The sequence below is a fragment of the Choloepus didactylus genome, chromosome 16, assembly GCF_015220235.1.
Source record: "Choloepus didactylus isolate mChoDid1 chromosome 16, mChoDid1.pri, whole genome shotgun sequence".
Classification (NCBI taxonomy): Eukaryota; Metazoa; Chordata; class Mammalia; order Pilosa; family Megalonychidae; genus Choloepus; species Choloepus didactylus.
The window spans coordinates 34566738-34585192 of NC_051322.1; the positions used below are offsets into that span (position 1 = coordinate 34566738).

Sequence of the window (18455 nt, forward strand, 5' to 3'; positions counted from 1 at the left end):
GGTGTGGTCACACCAGAAAGTTCCCTCATGACCCTTCTCAGTTGACCCCAGTTTATCTCTGACCTAAGCAATCAATCACTGTACTTCTTTCTTTTATCTGAAATGACTTTTGCCTGTCCTAGAATCATACAGTAAATATTTTTTTGTGTCTAGAATCTTTTACACAGCATGTTTTTGAGATTCATCCATGTAGTTTCATGTATCAGTAGTTCTTTCTTCTTTATTGCTTAGAAGTACCACAAATTGCTTATCCATTTATCAGTTATTAGATATTTGGGTTGTTTCCAGTTTTCAGCTATTTTGAATAAAGCTCTTGTGAACATTCTTGTACAAGTCTTTTTTGCAGACATGTTTTCATTTCTGTTGGGTAAATGCTTAGGAGAAGAATTTTCGGGTCATAGAGTATGTGTATGTTTAGCTTTATGATAAACCACTAAACCATTTTCTAAAATGTACCATTTTAAACTCCCATCAGCAAGACATGAAAGTTCTGGTAATTCATATACTTGCTGTTCGGGCCCAGACTGAGTTTGTAAAGAGCACAAGCCAGTGCTGCCGTGAGACGGAAAAACACGCCAGGCACCGAAGCAGACATAGATTTATTAGGATTTACAAACAGGAGAGAGTCTCCGGCGGTGGCAGTCCAGTAGCGCCCCGCAAAGGGGTAGGAGTGCCAGGGGCAATATGTGTATGATTTTAGAACAAAGACATTCCATATTGTATGAGGACATTGGGTCTTAGTCACCATTAAAGGGTTTTAAGACCTGATGTTCTACTAAGATTAATGTTCAAGATATTGAATATTAGATACAATCAGTGCCGTCCTGCTTCTGTCCTTTTGCACCCGCGATTACATTCTTTTCCCTCGGGGAAGGTGTTTTATTGTTTTATTTGTCCTGGTCAAGCAGACCTATACATGCTTGGGGCTCCACTCCCATTTAGGAGAGTCCGGGCCCTGGGCTACCACACTTGCCATCATCCCAGGTCCTCTTTAATTCTCTCCTTTCTAGTAGGTGTGAAGTAGGATACATTGTTACTTTAATCTGATTTCCCTAATGACTTTTGATTTCAGGCAACTTTTCATGACCTTTTTGGCCATAGGAATATTCTTTATGAAGTGTGTGTTCAAGTGTTGACACTTTAACAATAATCACTTTTTCAATCCGCAAACATGGTAGGTGTTCTTTCATTCCTTTTAGCAATGCTTTATAATTTTAAGTGACCTAAAACTTTCAAACTACAACCAGGACCCTTGAATCTTGAAGACGATTGTATAACCATGTAGCTTATGAGGGGTGACAATGTGATTGGGAAAGCCATGTGGATCACACTCCCCTTTGTCCAATGCATGGATGGATGAGTAGAAAAACGGGGGCAAAAAAAAAGGCACCCAGTGTTCTTTTTTACTTTAATTTTTCTTTTTCACTTTAATTTTTATTCTTATTATTTTTGTGTGTGTGGTAATGAAAATGTTCAAAAATTAATTTTGGTGATGAACGCACAACTATATGATGGTACTGTGAACAACTGTATGCTTTGTATGACTGCGTGGTATGTGAATATATCTCAATAAAATTGAATTAAAAGAAGTAATATATACTTGATGAAGATATTTAAGCAACATGGAATTCTGAAATGTAAAAGTGGACAGTTTTTTTCTGTAACCATTCTTGACAGTGAGGGTGGCTCATTCCGGGCAATTACTACACATTCATGTTCTCACACGTTCACGTGGACAGGGCAGTCTGCAAAAATACGAAGGTACCATACCCCATACACAAAGTTCTTGACTTGTTTTAATCTTTTTAGAACCCAGCCATCCACCTTGCTCTTTCTTTAACTTCTGGATACCATTCCACCAGGGTGGATGTATTGGGATTTACTGAACCTTTCTCTGGTTGATGTACATTTACATGCTTTCCAGTTTTTCACTCTGACAAACAATGCTGAAATTAACACCCCGGTCCATTCAGCTCTATTTATGTGCACAAGAGTTTCCTTATTATGGATTCCTGAAGGTGGGGCAGAAAAAAAAATTTCAAGTGAACATATTTTCACAATCTTTTAAAAATTTATTACTGAATATTTTGCATTTAATTTTTTTAAAATTTAGTTTTATTGAGATGTATTCACATACCATACAATCATCCACAGTGTACAATCAGTTGTTCACAGTATCATCATTTAGTTGTGCATTAATCACCACAGTAGATTTCTGAACATTTTCATTCCTCCAAAAAAAAAAAAAAAAGAATAAAAATACAAGTCAAACAGAACACCCAAAACATCCTATCCTCCCATTCCCCCCCATTATTCATTTACTTTTTGTCCCCATTTTTCTACTCATCTATCCATACGCTTGATAAAGGGAGTGTGAGCCACAAGGTTTTCACAATCACATCACACCATGTAAGCTATATAGTTGTATAATCGTCTTCAAGAATCAGGGCTACTGGTTTGCAGTTCAATGGTTTCAGGTATTTCCTTCTAGCTATTCCAATACACTAAAAACTAAAACTAAAACTAAAAAAGGGAGATCTATATAACTCATAAGAATAACTTCCAGAATGACCTCTCAACTCCATTTGAAATCTCTCAGACACTGTGTTCCACTTTGCTAATGCTGCCGTTATGCAAAATACCAGAAGTGGATTTATAAAGGGGGTTTATTTGGTTACAAAGTTACTGTCTTAAGGCCATAAAGTGTCCAAGATAAGGCATCAACAATAGGGTACCTTCACTGGAGAAAGGCCATTGGCATCTGGAAAACCTCTGTTAGCTGGGAAGGCATGTGTCTGGTGTCTGCTTGCTTCCAGGTGGCATTCCAAAATGGTGTTCTCCAAAATGTCAGCATTAGCTTTCAATAGCTGTCTTCAAAATGTCTCTCTGAATTACAGAATCACTGAGCTCCTTCTATTTGAGTCAGCGTTTTTAAAGGATTCCAGTGATTAAATCAAGACCCACACTAAATGGGTGGGGCCACACCTCTATGGAAATAATTCAGAGTTATCACCTATAGTTGGGTGAGTCACATCTCCATGGAAACAACTTAATCCAAAGTTTCCAACCTAATCAACACCAATACTTCTGCCTACACAAGATTGCATCAAAGAACATGGTGTTTTGGGGGACATAATACAAACAAACCGGCATACACTGAAACTTTATTTTGTTTCATTTCTCTTCCCCCTTTTGTTCAAGAGGGCTTTCTCAATCCCTCAATGCTGTGTCCAGACTCATCATTGGGAGTCAATCCCATGTTGCCAGGGAGGCTTTTACCCATAGGATTCATGTCCCACATAGAGGGGAAGGCAGCAAGTCTACCTGCCGAGTTGGCTTAGAGAGAGGGGCCACATCTGAGCCAATGAAAGAGGTTCTCTGGGAGTGACTCAGGAACAATTTTAAGTAGGCTTAGCCTCTCCTTTCAGTAACAAGCTTCATAAGGGCAAGTCCCAAGATAGATGCTCGGCCTTCTAAATTTGTAGTCCCCAATGCTTGTGAGAATATCAATAATTCCCTGCATGGGGAAGTTTAATATTTCCACATTTTTCCCCCTCCCTTGGGGGGCCTTTGCAAATACATTTTTATTCTCTGCCCAAATTACTTTGGGATATTTCAGGGCTTCACATGAACATGTACAAACCAACCAGATCTCACTCTCTGTTCAAAGTTCCATATGATTATGGTGTTTGAATAAACTGACCATACAAGTTAAATTATATAGTGTGCTACAGAAAATATAGATTTTGCATCAAATAAACATCTCTTCCTTTGGTCTCATACAGAAGTTAAAGTTTTAAAACACTGTCAATATTGTCCTTTACCCTTTAGTCTGATTTGCCTTAGTCCTAACCAGATATACTTCATTCATAACAATAACTGAAGTCTGAACTCCATTTCAGCTTTTTTAACAGTGCTGTATGGGGTAATACTGATATTCATAGCTGCAGACTCTAGCTCTGAGTTTCAGGTGTCACCCAGATATCCAAGGTTCTAGAGACCGACCAGGTTATACACAAAGAACTCAGCATCTCAGAATTTAGAGATAACCATTATAACTCATGAATAGACCTGACTGCTATAAGAGCTTACAATCTAGGGAACTTTACCGTAAGCCTCCCCCTGATAACCTATGCTCTCAGATTCAATTCTCAGAGTTTGTACATTACAGTTAGTCCATCTTAGTGAGGCATTATAATGTTTGTCTTTTCCTTTTCTGCCTTATTTCACTCAAAATGCTGTCCTCAAGGTCCATTCACCTAGTTGCTTGCCTCACAACTTCATTCCTTCTTGCAGCTGCTCAGTATTCTATTGTATGCATACATCACAGTTCACCATTCTGTTCATAGTCGATATACCCTTAGGCCACCTCCATCCATTGCAAATGATGAATATTGCCACCATAAACACCAGTGTGCAAAAGTCCATTTGTATCCCTGCTCTCAGTTCTTCCAAGTATATACCCATTAATGGGGTTGCAGAGCCTTATGCAACCCCATACTTAGCTTCTTGTGGAACCACCATACGGCCTGAGTATTTTACATTTTTGATGCCATTATAAAAAATGTTCCAAAAAATTTTTCCTTTCCTTTTTTTTCTTTTTTTTGCTGCTGGTATATAGAAATACAATAGATTTTTGTATATTGACCTTATTTCCTGCAACCTTGTTAAGTTTATTAGTCCCAGTAATTTTTTTTTAATTCCTTAGGATTTTCTATGTATACAATCAGGTTGCCTGCAAATAAAGGCAGTTTTATTTCTTCCTTTCAAATACGTATGCTCTTTATTTCTTTTTTCTTCCCTTAATGTACTGGCTAGTCATCCAATACAATGTTGAATAGAAATAATGAAAGCAGACATCCTTGTCTCATTCAAGATCTTAGAAGGAAAGTGTTTAATCTTTTACTATTAAGTATGTCATTAGCTGTGGATTTTTTTTTTTTGTAGATGCCCTTTATCAGATTAAGGAATTCCTCCTCTATTCCTAGTTTGCTGAGAAGTTTTTTTTTTTTTTTTTTTTTTGTCATAAATTGGCATCTGTTGAGATGATCATGTGATTTCCCCCATTTTTTCTGTTTCTGCGGTGAATTATATTGACTTTAAAATGTCAGGCTAATCTTGAATCATTGGAATAAACCACACTTGGTCATTGTCTTAGTTTGGAGGCTGTTACAGCAAATGCCACACATTTGGTTGAACAACAGGAATTTATTTGCTCAGGATTTGGAAGGCTAGAAGCCCACAATTAAGGAATCAGAAAGGCTTTCTCACAAAGTCTGCAGTGTTCTTGTGCTGGTTTGCCACAATCCTTGGGGTTCCCTGACTTGTATCTCTGCCTCCTGTCACATGGCGATTCCTCTCTCCTTGTGTCTGCTCCTCCGGTTTCCACTGCCATCCAGCTTCTGACTCCTCCCTGTGGCTTTCTCTGACTTCTGGCTTCCATTTTCTGTCCTATATAAGGCCTCCAGTAATATGGATGGAGACCCACACTGATTCAATAGCCACACCTTCACTAAAAGTAACACCTTCAAAAGGTCCTATTTACAAATGGTTCACATCCACAGGAATGAGGATTAAGATTAAGAACATGCTTTTGTTGGGGGTATATAATTCAAAGCACCACAGTCATGATGTGTATTCTTTAATTATTCCCAGTAGAATATGTCAATATTTTGTTAAGGATTTTTGCATCTCTGTTCATGAGAGAGATCATTCTGTAATATTCTCATCCTTGTCCTTTTTATTTTTTTTTGGAATAGGTTTATGCTGGTTTCATAAAACAAGTTGGGAAGTATTCCTCTTTCTATATTTTCTGAAAGAGTTTGTGTAAGACTGGTATTATTTCCTCCTTAAATGTTTGATAGAAGACATCTAGGCCTCTTTTCTTTGTGGGAAGATTTTAATTATGTATTGAATTCCCTAAAGATGTAGGGCTATTCAGATTTTCTGTTTTTTAAAATATCAATTTTGTTATAGTTCATAATACTCCCTTATTATTCTTATATCTTATTATTATTATTATATCTGTGGTATCTGTATTGATATCTCCTCTTTTATTCCTGATATTGGTAATCTGTGTTTTCTCTTTCTCTCTTGATCAACCTAGCTATGCGTTATCTATTTTATTAATCTTTTCAAAGAACTAACTTTTGTTTCATTGATTTTTCTCTATTGTTTGTCCATTTCCAATTCATCATACTCCACAGTTTTTATTATTTCCTTTTTTTGCTGTTTACTATGGGCTTAATTTGCTCTTCTTTTCCTACCTTAGGGTGAAAGCTTATATCATTAATTTAAAACTTTCATCTTTTCAAATATAGGCATTTAAAGCCATAAATTCCTTGTAAGTATTGTTTTTTTAACAATTCAATTTTATTGAGATGTGTTCACAAACCATACAATTCCACAGTGTGTAATCAATTGTTCACAGTACCATTATATATTGTACATTCATCACCATAATCAATTTTTGAACATTTTCATTTTCACACACAAAAAAGAATAAGAATAAAAAGTTAAAGTAAAAAAAGAACACCTAAAACATCCCATACCCCGCATCCCTCCCTATTATTTACTTTTTGTCCTCATTTTTCTACTCATCTGTCCATATATTGGATAAGGGGAGTGAGAGCCACAAGGTTTTCACAATCACATGGTCACACAGTGTAAGCTATATAGTTACACAATTGTCTTCAAGAATCAAGGCTACTGGGTTGCAGTTCAACAGTTTCAGGTATTTCCTTCTAGCTATTCCTATACACTAAAAACTAAAAAGGGATATCTATATAATGCATAAGAATGACCTCCAGAATGATCTCTCGACTCTATTTGAGATCTCTCAACCACTGAAACTTTATTTTGTTTCGTTTCTCTTCCCCTTTTTGGTCCAAGAAGGCTTTCTCAATTCCACAATGCCAGGGCCAAGCTCATCCCCACGAGTCATGTTCCACATTGCCAGGGAGATTTACACACCTGGGAGTCAGGTCCCACATAGGGAGGAGTGTAAACATTGGTTTTGCTTCATTCCATAATTTTGTAAATTCTTATAGTTAAACCATTTATTAGACTGGTTTAATTTCATAATGTCAACATCTTAGACATTAAAACCCTCAGAATAAAACATGGTTAAAATCTTAAATGTTATACAGTATTTGAACATGAAAATGAGCTGCTACTACATACTGCTTTTAAAACAAACAAGATAATATGAAGTACTCTTTTATCTGCAGAGTACTCACCACAATTTGGAATGATGTATTTATGTTTGTTTAGTATCTAGGGAACAATTATGTTTACTCACTAGCAGTGCAGGGTCTTTTCTGTCTGCCCCCCTCAGATCTACCCTCCACCTTGCCTTCTGGTTTATGTTTGAGTTCAACCAATAGGAGCACCAATAAGAGATCAGAGGGTGAAAAAGAATGAATTTATTCCCTCAGCATCCTAATTTACAAAAGGTATGAAGGAAAATTACATATTTATTGTAGCTTGTCACATGGGTTCAAGTTTAATATATTTACTACTAAAAATACTCCTTTAACGTTGTCTTAATCATCATGGATTTTATATACCATCCCCATCCCCTTTTTTTGGATGATAGGACTCATGATAAAATTGTCTAATCAATTACTGGATAATTTGTGATAAAAGAGCTAAGCACTGTGGGACAGCTTCAATGACCTGTGAACATCTGGAAAAAAACATGTCAACTGTGGAATAAATAAGAAGTATTTGAATAATCTTGAAGAGATGAGCAAGGAGGTATTTTAAAAATATCTGTATTCTAAGTTTATAGTAACTTCTTTAAAACACACACATGCCCGTGCACAGATACAGTGCTCTTGCTATCTCCCAAATTAAGTAACTCTCTTAATTAAAAATAAGGGCCCACACCATATTGTTAGGTAATAATCCTTGCAGAAAATTTCCTTCTTATTAAAAACAAACAAAAAGCCAACAATGCATAATTAAATGAAAATACAGATTTAGTTCCCCACATCTTCAAAGTTAGCTTGCTTTCTTAGTATAGAAACAGTAGTGAGCTTGACAAAAACTGTATCCACTGAAGAGGTATTTTTCTCTAAGCATAACCAGTGAAAGCAATTTAAGAATTTCTTATTATTGATTGAAAATTATCTAACTTTTCCATAAAATAAAGTAGGTCTTTTTCATTTTTCTTAAAGGACTCCCTATAAAAGTATTTCATAAAGCCACTAATAGTTATATTCCAAATTAACATGAGGTTTTAACACTGCTCACTACTGGTAAGCAACTGGATATTAACCAGTTTCAACTCAGGAGAACTTAAAACTATTCTATTGAGAACCTAGTATAAAACAAACAAAAAATATTAACAATGACAACAAAATCACTGACTCCTGATTTAGAAGATGGCTATCATTTTTTACCAATACCCAAGTCTTCGTAGAGTAAAACTCAGAGAAGGAAAGTCAATTGTAGACCCCGCACTTCACGACTTCAGTTGCTGAAGTACCAAAAAGAACTTATTTCACCTATAGGTAGGCTCCACAGAATGGAAGTTAATAAAATCATCTTCAGTGTATGTGAAGTAAAAGGTGCATGTTAAATTAAAATTTAAAAATTAAAGCATAATCACCTAAGAATTGAATTTTTCTGGGACTGCCTAATAGTTATGCTTTGCTCTTACTGTGTTTCATATTCATATATGAAACTAATAAAACTTTAATTTGATAGTCAATAGACAATGTGGTCCCACATTTTTGTTTATTAAAAACTGACATACACAAACAAAAGCTGTACCAAAAAATAGCCCAAGTCACCTATCACTTTGAAACACTAATCTTGAGAGACATTATCACCCAGAACTCCTCGTCCTTTACCACTGCCACATCCTCTTCCTCTACTTTGCCCTCTTCCTCTTCCTGCAACAACTTCCCTTTTCTTGGATTTCACGTTAGGTTCAACGTCCCCAAGTAGTGTATCCAGAGGCAAGCTATCTGGCAGAATAAAATATTGAATAATATTTCCTCAAATACTCAGTGTTTCCAGCTGTACAGGTTTTCTGTTCTTCAGGGTCATTTTCACAGCTTTAAGATGTGTATCCATGCTGACGTCCATACCTGTGATGGTTCCATGTACCTGTGGTCCATTCATCAATTCAATGGTTTCAGTTTCATGACTCAATTTCATAAAAAATCTCACAAGCTTCATCCTAGCGGCACTAATACCCTTTTGATCTGATAGCACACAAAATCCAACAACTGAGGACCGATGGACTGGAAGTATGAATGGCCCCATTCCACAAATTTTGATTGCTTTTTCACTATTAATTGGTTTGATATATTTTCTAATTTCTCTTGTCCAAATCCTAGTCATTTTTAAAGACTCAGTTTAATTTTTTTCTTCTCTGATAACCCAAAACTGTCCTGCCTTCTCTTCTGCATTCATTACATATTTTCTCTATATGAACTTTTACTATATACTGTCTTTGTCTTTAATTTTCCTTGTACATACATGTTTGTTTTATGTAAATGTCTTTTACTGAATCCCTAAATGGTTGGTAGGCTCCCTGACTGCAAGAACCCTATCTTATGCTAGATCTGTTTTATTTTAGTTCTCCTGGCTGCCAAAGCAAATACCATGCAATGGGTTGGCTTAAATAACCGGAATTTATTGGCTCATGGTTTTGAGGCTAAGGGAAGCCCAAAATCAAGGTGTCATCAAAACAATGCTTTCCCCCAGAAGACTGGGCCATTCTGGGGTTGGCTGCTGGTGATCCTTGGTCCTTGGCTTTTCTGTCACATGGCAATGTACATGGAGGCCTCGTCTGGCTTCTCCCTTCTTTTCCAGGTTCCGTTGACATTTAGCTTCTGGTTGCTCCCTATGGCTTTCTTTCTTTCTGTGGCCTTCCCTATATGGCTTTCAGTAATAGGGTTAAGACCCATCTTGAGTCAGTTGGGCCATGCCCTAATTGAAGTAACCTCATCAAAAGGTCCTATTTACAAGAGTTCACACCCACAGGAATGGATTAAGTTTATGAACATGTTTTTCTGGGGTACATAGCTACAAATTACTACATGCATCCTTTCAAATACCTTATATGTAGTTGGTACACAATTATCAGACATTTCTCAAATATCCACTGATGTGGGAGAAAGTATGTGTGATAAAGGGTGGGCATAAACTAGGGATCATTAAGAAGTTAACTTTTTTTAAAGGATGTTATCTAATGTTACAAAATAATATATGCTGAGCACCAAATGAAAGAAATAGGCATTAAGCACTCTGGCATTCAGAAGAGGGAGAGGGGACTATAGAGTGAATTGTCTGAAGAAGGCTTAAGAGAGGAAATGCAATTTGAACTGTCCCTGAAGGAGAGGTAAGAGTTAAAATGAAAACGGAGGAGATGGCATTCCCACGGAGGGAACAGCGCATGTGCAAAGGTCCTGAGGTAAAAATATACATTTCCCATTTGTGGGGTAGGAAAGAGACCAGTTGGGCAAAGGTGGGTGAGAGAAGTCAGGGTTATTGGGTAGAGGCCCTGATTACCAAGCTAAGGATGTCGGGGTTATGGGTTTCATGCATTCACTTCAGATGGTGGATGCATGATACCAACTTGGTGCACATGGGCTTGTATACCAGTGCCCATGCAGTCCTTTTACCTGATTGGCCCTCCTATGCTGATCTGGGCCAGGTGGAGCTTACCACTCTTGCTCTCTGAGTAGCATTGGCAGCAGTTTCCAGGCCAGATCCTCCTCCTCTTTGAACTTGGCCTTGGGGATTCTTTGTTTTTCCTGGGAATTTCCTTTCTTGGTTGCCTGTCTAGCCCAGCCACTCCTCTGAAGCAGCAATTCTAGATTTTCAAGGCTGGTAGCTGGGAGGTCTGGTGTTTTGCTTTGTTCACATTTGTTTACCCTCCTTGTCTAGCTCAAAGAGTGCTCATGCCCTTAATTAAAAAACAAGGAAAACATTTTTTCCAAATGACCATTGTAAGATAGGGAACTCAAGTGCCTTTCTCTGGCAAGAACAAATGCTTTGTGTCTACAAACCAACTTTGACATTGGCCCTTATACCTATTCATTCATTCAGTCACTCTAGAGTCTTTGTTTTCATCAATGCATCTGACTTAGAACATTTTCTTTCTATAGATACTTACTGTTGACTTTTGAGTGTGTAACATTAAGCTTGATTTTTGGGTGTAAGGGTGGTCCAAGACTTGGAATAAGCCCCAGACACTTAGATTAGAGTTTGGACAGCAAGGCTATTTGCTTGGGTGATACCAAATGGCCAATTGAGATGCTGGGTGCTTTGAGAGCCCAGAGGAGGGAGCATTGGTCTTCTCAAACCAGGGGTTTGAGAGATGAAAGCTGGAGCTGGATTTGGATTCAGGAGGGGATAATTTAAGCATTGTCTTAGAGTTGCTGCTGAGCACTGCATTTCAGGAGCTAGTAAGAAACCCACCTGGCTAGGATGGAGAGTGTGCATATGGCAGGGCACCTGGAAAAATGAGGCTCTGATAGAGGCTGGTATAATGCTCTGTTTCTTTAAGCTCTCAAGGCCTAAATTTATGGTCAATAACAGCCACAAAACATGGAATTGAGCTTATTTCTAGTTTTGATTTATTTATATGCCCACATGTAAAATTCACGATGCTTATATAAAACTATTTAAAAACTGCAATGTGAGTTATGGCCAGTTGTCTCCAAATGCTGTGTTGAAACCAGCTTCAGGCGTTGGTCCAGCTGGGTCTCTCTGGGACTCCTGTCTGCTCAGCCAGGCCATTGTGGGTAGCAGGAAATGGAAGGAAGAAATTCTGCTTCTCCAATGTCCAGAGCAATGCAGGGGTAGCTTCAGAAGTCTCCCCACCCCACCTCACAGCAGAACAGCACCTTTCTCTGCAGACTAGGGGCCTGGGAAGGGATGGTTCACCCTGGCTACGCTTCCCATGGGTGAGTTGGAAACTCCCCAGGGTACACTCCCTGACTAACCAACTTCCTTGAGGAACTGGAGTCTGAATCAGGCAACCTATTGTATGCATTTGAGGTAGAAACTAGGGAACAAGCCTCATTAGGGGACACTCTGATATTGTTTAGAGTCGGTGGTTTGTTGGTTTGGGGAGCCCAGAGGACCTCGACTTTTAAAACTGTACTTCATTTGGTGTTACTGTTTTGGGGTTCTTAGCCAGCTTCCTCCAACCATGGAATGTATGTACAGTAAAATAAAATATGAATAAACTGCTAATTTAAAATAAAAAAAAATTCTTTCCCCCAAATTGGGGCAGCGACCACGGGAGACGGGCTGATAGGCCCCCCATTCACACTTACCAGTGGAAAGCTAGCTCCAACTCTCCCACTCCGGGGACTCACTCCAGGCTCAGAGCTGCTTGCCTTTTGCCCGCAACCCAGTTAGAGGGGTCTCACTGGGTACGGGAAGAGATATCAGGGTCTCAACTCTGTGGCAAGTTTAAGGACAAAATGAAAGTTGCATAGCCCCCTATTTAAATGGACCAGTAGGGCGAGTCAGTTTCCCCTGTGCAGTGAGGAGCAGCACACTCTACGGGGCTGCATGCGCGCGCCCGCAGGTGGGCTGCGCGGGCTCGCTTCCATAGCGCATGCGTGGAGGGCCCAGTCAGGGGGCAAGCCATCAGTCGCCTCCTCCGTGCCTCTCACGCTGTCACCTCCTTTCTGTTCTGACGCCCTGTTCGGTTTCATAATTTTAAACTCTTATACAGCTACATGTGTTCTTCCTTCAATTAGTTCGTCCTTTTGGGGGAAAAGTGTTTCAGAAACTTCCCATTGCCTCCTGGTCTGACGCGATGATTTCCTTTTCTCGTCTGCAGAGCACGGACATCCTCAGCACCGTCGGCTACGACAGCATCATCCAGCATCTGAACAACGGCCGGAAGAACTGCAAGGAGTTTGAAGACTTTTTAAAAGAAAGGTACAATGCTGTTTCTTCTCTGAAGATCTGCTGTAGGCTGTTTGACGGTACCCAAGAAGAAAACGATACCTCAGTCCTAAAGTTCTTAGAAACCAGTTTAGGAGATAAGATTTATGAATGAAGCATGCAACAAAATATAATTAAGTACTAGATTGTATGGTGTGCATGACTCTGACAGGCCTCGCAGGAAAGAGAGTTTGTGGAGGAGTGGTCAAAACTATAAATAATAAAGAAGGGGCAGCTTCATCCAGAAGAGGATCCCAGAGGTGGCCCTCAGAGGGTGAGGTGGATTTGTAGGTGCAGGAGGATCCAGCAAGCATGGAAGTGGGATGTGTATAGCTGTGTCTGAGGGAGGCAGAGACGCCCGAGGTGGTAGGAGTCATGGGAAATGTTGGGGGGCAGATCACAGAGTGATCCAGAGGGCAGCAGGGCTTGTGATCCCTGGGGAAACTGGTATAGTTTAGAGGATTTTGTTTTTTAAAAATGAATTCTATACTTAATGGTATAAGTTAGTTTTGTGGAAAATACTGTGTTTCTCAGTGATTCTGCAGGAAAGAGAGCTTTAGGGGGATTTTGGGGCAAAGATGAGGGTCTTGTCAAGACCCAAATTAATTACTGGATTCTGGTTTTTTTTTTTTTTTTTCATTATTTGATCTTTTTATTTTCTGAAATGGAACCATTGTGCATTGTACAAACCATATCTCCTATTAATGGAATAAATTAAGTGAAAAACTATACTGCTGTACAACACACCAAAAAAATCATAAGAGGAAAAAAAAATTTGGGATGAAAAAGGGTCTTTCTATCTCTACCAGGCCCTTAGTAATAATGAACATTTCAAACCATTACACCGCTTGACAATGGGCATCACCACCCTCCGTGAATTGATCAACTGCCTTCCGTGTTATGGGTGGAAGTTCCTGCCGAAGCTTCTCCAGTGTCAGGGCACCTGGGGAGAAAGTTTGCCCTGGGAGCCCTTTAGGCCATGGGGCCAGCTGTTCACGGTAGGCATTTGCTGAGGTCCCCCTGCTCCTGGCTGGAAGGTCTTGTGTTCTGTGGTGGGGACGGGGCGAGGGGTGCAGGGTGAGTTCCAGCGGCAACCAGGAGCAGACCGCGTTGGAGAAGGAAGCACATGTGGACTTTTGCAGTCTAATTGTTCTGTGTGGAAGGCCTTCTCGGCCAGCACTGAGTGCAGGGCTATGGACGCTTTGCCTGGCTTGGCCAGTGCAGGTCCAGTGGGGCCTGACTGCCAACCCAGCCCTAACTTCAAGCACTTCAGAGAAAAACTAATGACAGCCTCGGTACCGTGGGCAGTGGCGTCATCCTCAACCATGTCAACTCCCCTTGCCTGCCAACAGAGGCCCTCGGCGGGCGCGGGCGAGGCGGGCCCCAGCGCTCGAGTCGCTGCCCGTCTGCTGTTTGGTGGGGGAGGCGTGTGCGCTCGAGCTCTGGTTGCTGCTTTCCTGGTGCATGTCCATCATTCGCGGGGCGGAGCGCTTCTCCGGGCGTCACCGCCGAGCCGCGGTTCTCTTCTCTGCCCTTCTTCTTCTTCTTATTTTTATTGTTAACCCCTGGCTCCGTCACTGGGACCCTCTTGTAGATTCGCCGGGATGCCACCCACAGCCACCCACTTCTCCCATTTGCGCACTTTCTCCACAGCCGCCATGACCCTCTTGATACTATCTCTGGCCCGGCTCTTGGTCTGGGTTCGAACCGCCCTGGCCGACCTGGTGCTGGCGGGCAGTGAGTGAAGATTTTCAGAACTTGGAGACCCAGGCCTCAAAGTGTTTTCAATAAGGTCTCTTTATTTTCTGCTTGAGAGAACATTAGGTAATGATCAAACTTACGCTGGTTGCCTGGCCCCGGGGGCGAGGCCACTTCCCCTGAACTGTTTGAAAGGTTGGAGGGGAACTGGAGCAGTGCCCCACCGTGTGCCCTAGGAGGGGTGGGCAGAGAGGGATTGTCCACCATTAGACTTCATGCAGCGGGCCTGCTTCTCCTCCTCCGAGGGACCAGCCTCCTTCTTTTGTTCTCAAGATGGTTAACAGTGATGATATCTAAGTACAGGTTTCCTTTCTCCCTTAAAGGCGTGGGAGGTGGGCTTCCTCCTTTTTTCAATAGAGCTATTAAAATGTAGCAAGCAAACAAGAGTCTGATGACCTTGCAGGACATAGAGATTGCAGAACATTCCTTGCTTTTTGTTACTCCTTTGGGCTATGGCTTTTATCAGTTTTCTCCTGGGAATAAAATGGCCTTGCCATACACCACAAATAAAGAAGGTGTTTGTTAATGGCTGAGGCTTCAGATGCCCAGGCAGGACCATCCAGGGGTCCCCTGTCACAACGAGATCTGGTGGTCTACATCGGTGGAATCCACACATTTTTGAATGTGACCCTCAGTAAGAAATACATTTTACGCTGCCACCTGGTACATAAAACCAAAATTTAATAAAATATTACTATGCAATTATTTTATTCAATTTCTATCTAATATTTTTAAAATGCTGATCATAAGCCACTGAATTGATTAGGGTTCACAAATGGGTCGTGACCCACAGTTTGAAAAACACTAGTCCAAATAGAACCCAGAAGATTCTATTTTTAAAGATTTCACTTTTTAAATGTTTCACACATACACACACACAAACAGCAACAATACCAACAACAACAAAAACATGGGGAAGAAGGGAAAATATGTACAAAATAAAAATGATTAAGTATATGGCCTTTTTCTCCATGAGTTTCATAGCAAAAAACAAGCAAACAAAAAACAAAAACAAACAAAAAAATCCACAAACCAGTCCCATGTTGTCCAAGTTTGGAAAAGAAGGAAGAAAGAAAGATATCAAGTCAAAAACAGCAAAAGAACCAGAACCCATAAACCAAGGACAGATAGACAAAGACAACCCAACATCTGGGTAACTGTTCCCAAGTAGAAAATTTACCAAAGTGAACAGTAAAGTAATCGGAGATATAATACAGGAAAGTTTTTATGAAATGAAGAAGAACTAAATCGATCCAAAGGGCACACAATATACCAGGAAACATTGATTCATGGTAATCATCATTAATTAAATTACATAAAAATCAACATTAATATACATCCTGGTTAAGTTATTGAATGAAAGAAAGAATTGTTCAAGTATCAAGGAAGAAAAAACCAAGATTCCTATACAGGATTGGGCAGGAGAAAATTAGTACTGCCCCAAGCTGCTTCTCTACGATGACAGAAGCCAATGGAGCCTGTTCAGCAGATTCTAAGGGAAAGTTCAAGAGCATTCATTACACCAGTGAGGTTATCATTCACATACAGAGGCCTGAGTTAAATGATCTCAAATATGAAAGAACTCAGGAAATATTGATAATCCCACCCCTGTACCCCTGAGCCATTTTGGCAAAAGACCACTAGGTGATAAAATTCAGCCACACAAAAAATTGAATCAAAATTAAAATCATGCGGTTGATTGGTGGTGAGCATCATATCCATTTTATAAAGAATGAAGATTAAACAACTGGGGTAATTATGATTGGAGAACATAATGTGTTATAAACCCAAATGAAATAAAAATAATGTAAACAGCAATATCTAGGAAGAGGTAGAAGTGCAGTGGTGCTGCTCATCTTACCCTTCACAGCATGTCGTCAGTCATCTAAGACTGACGCTGCTACAGTATATTTTTTAATTTTTTAAATTCAGTTGTATTGAGATATAGTCACATACCATACAGTCATCCATGGTGTACAATCACCTGTTCACAGTACCATCATATAGTTGTGCATTCATCACCCCAATCTATTTTTGAACATTTTCCTTACACCAGAAAGAATCCGAATACTAATAAAAAATAAAAGTAAAAAAGAACACCCAAATCATCCCCCCCATCCCACCCTATTTTTCATTTAGTTTTTGTCCCCATTTTTCTACTCATCCATCCATACACTGGATAAAGGAAGTGCGATCCACAAGGTTTTCACAATCACACTATTACAGTATTTTAATGTCTCAATCCCCTTAATCATTTTCATAAACTTCTCTTAACCTCAGAAGAATCTTTTCAGAACAATTTTTTCCTGTGGCAAAGAAACAATTATTTGAAATTCTGCGATCCTTCAGTTTCACTTCAGATACTTTTTCTTCTGTGAAATTAAAATAAAATCAGGTTTAGCAATTTTTATTTTTAAAACACATGTAGAGTATGGTCTTATTCTTTAAAAATTATTTATGTCTCATCTGTCCATCCATCTATCCCAAGGAAATGTCTGTTACAATCATTACCAAATTGTAATACCAATTATTTTTAGGTGGTGAAACTTTGGATGGTTTGTTGCTTTCTTCTGTCTACTTTTCTTTTTGCTTATTTTTAAAATAATGAGTGTATTGTTTTCATAAAATGGATAAAGTCATCACTTAAAAAAGACAAATGATGGAACGGGAGAAACTTTGTAATGTATGTGCGAGTAAGTATTCATTTTCACAATATATAAACAAATCCTACCGAATAATAGGAAAAAGACTGCGGTCGCAGTTGACTCGTCTGGGGGGGGGAGGTGGCGGCCGGTTGCCAAATCCTAGGCTCTCAGGATTGCTTGGAGGGTACCAGCGGCGGGGGCTCTTTCCCGGAGGCGAGGGCGAGGCGGGGGACTGGGCCCGGTCCCCGGCGTAGGCGTGCAAAGTATGGAGGGTGGCGAGAAAGGAACAGGCGGGACACGGTTCTTTTAGGGTGAAGAAGCCAAGAGAGTTTATTAGGGGAGAGTACAAGCTTATATCGGGCGTTTAGAGGGCGGGGTAGCTGTAGAGGTTAAAGGCTTGGATTGGTTCTGAGAGGGCGCGGAGGTTGATTGAAAAGGGGCGAGAGTTGCTCCGGTAACGGTGTCTGGCAACAATGTATGCGCACTGGTGGTGATGGGAGTTGCACTGGCAACGGGGAGTGTCCGGGCAAGATAAGGGGGTGGGGAAAAGGCGGTTCCCTCCGGCAAGCCTCCCCTAACAGTGTTATTTTGGGTGAGGAAATGGGGCCTGCCTCCAGCCTCACTTTCCCAGGCCCGGGGGGCTGCGGAGGGCGCTGTCGCCCGTGCCCACCACCCTCCCCAGGGGCTGATCAGGTCCCCCAGCCCAGGCCCGCCAAGTTGAAGCACGTAATCAGTGTCCCGCATTTCCCCCTTCTTTTCTAATTAAAGGAAGAAGCTTACCGGAGAGGCCCGTTAAGGGATGAGGGAAGGGGGAGGCCGGGGAGGGGAAAAAGGGGTTGACGGTGGCTCAGCGAGGCTGGAGTTCGGCGTTGGTGTGGCGCCTGGGCGCTTGACAGGGGCCTTGCTGCTTGCGGGATGGACGAGGGTGGGGGGTTTAAAGTTGGAGGTTCAGAGAAGCTGGAGCTCGAGGTTGGTGCGATGTTCAGGCGATCGAGAAGGGCCTCGCGGTCGGCGGGTTGACCGGTGGCGGTGAGGTCGCGGAGGGTTGGTTGTCATCTCGGAGTAGGGAGCGTCAGAGGTGGCGAGTCGCTGGTACTGGACTTGCACGAACGAGGAGAAAATAGCATC

The 18455-nt window shown here is 40.7% G+C and overlaps 1 protein-coding gene and 1 pseudogene across 1 annotated transcript in view; one reads left to right on the forward strand and one right to left on the reverse strand.

Moving 5' to 3' along the window:
- The window catches only part of PSTPIP2 (proline-serine-threonine phosphatase interacting protein 2), a 79351-nt gene that overhangs the window by 18637 nt on the left and 42259 nt on the right, over positions 1-18455 (forward strand). The window contains exon 2 of the mRNA XM_037805527.1: positions 12818-12918. Coding sequence (XP_037661455.1) covers positions 12818-12918 — 101 coding nt within the window. The remainder of the gene's footprint in view (positions 1-12817; positions 12919-18455) is intronic.
- LOC119511844 lies at positions 8815-9189 on the reverse strand (annotated as a pseudogene).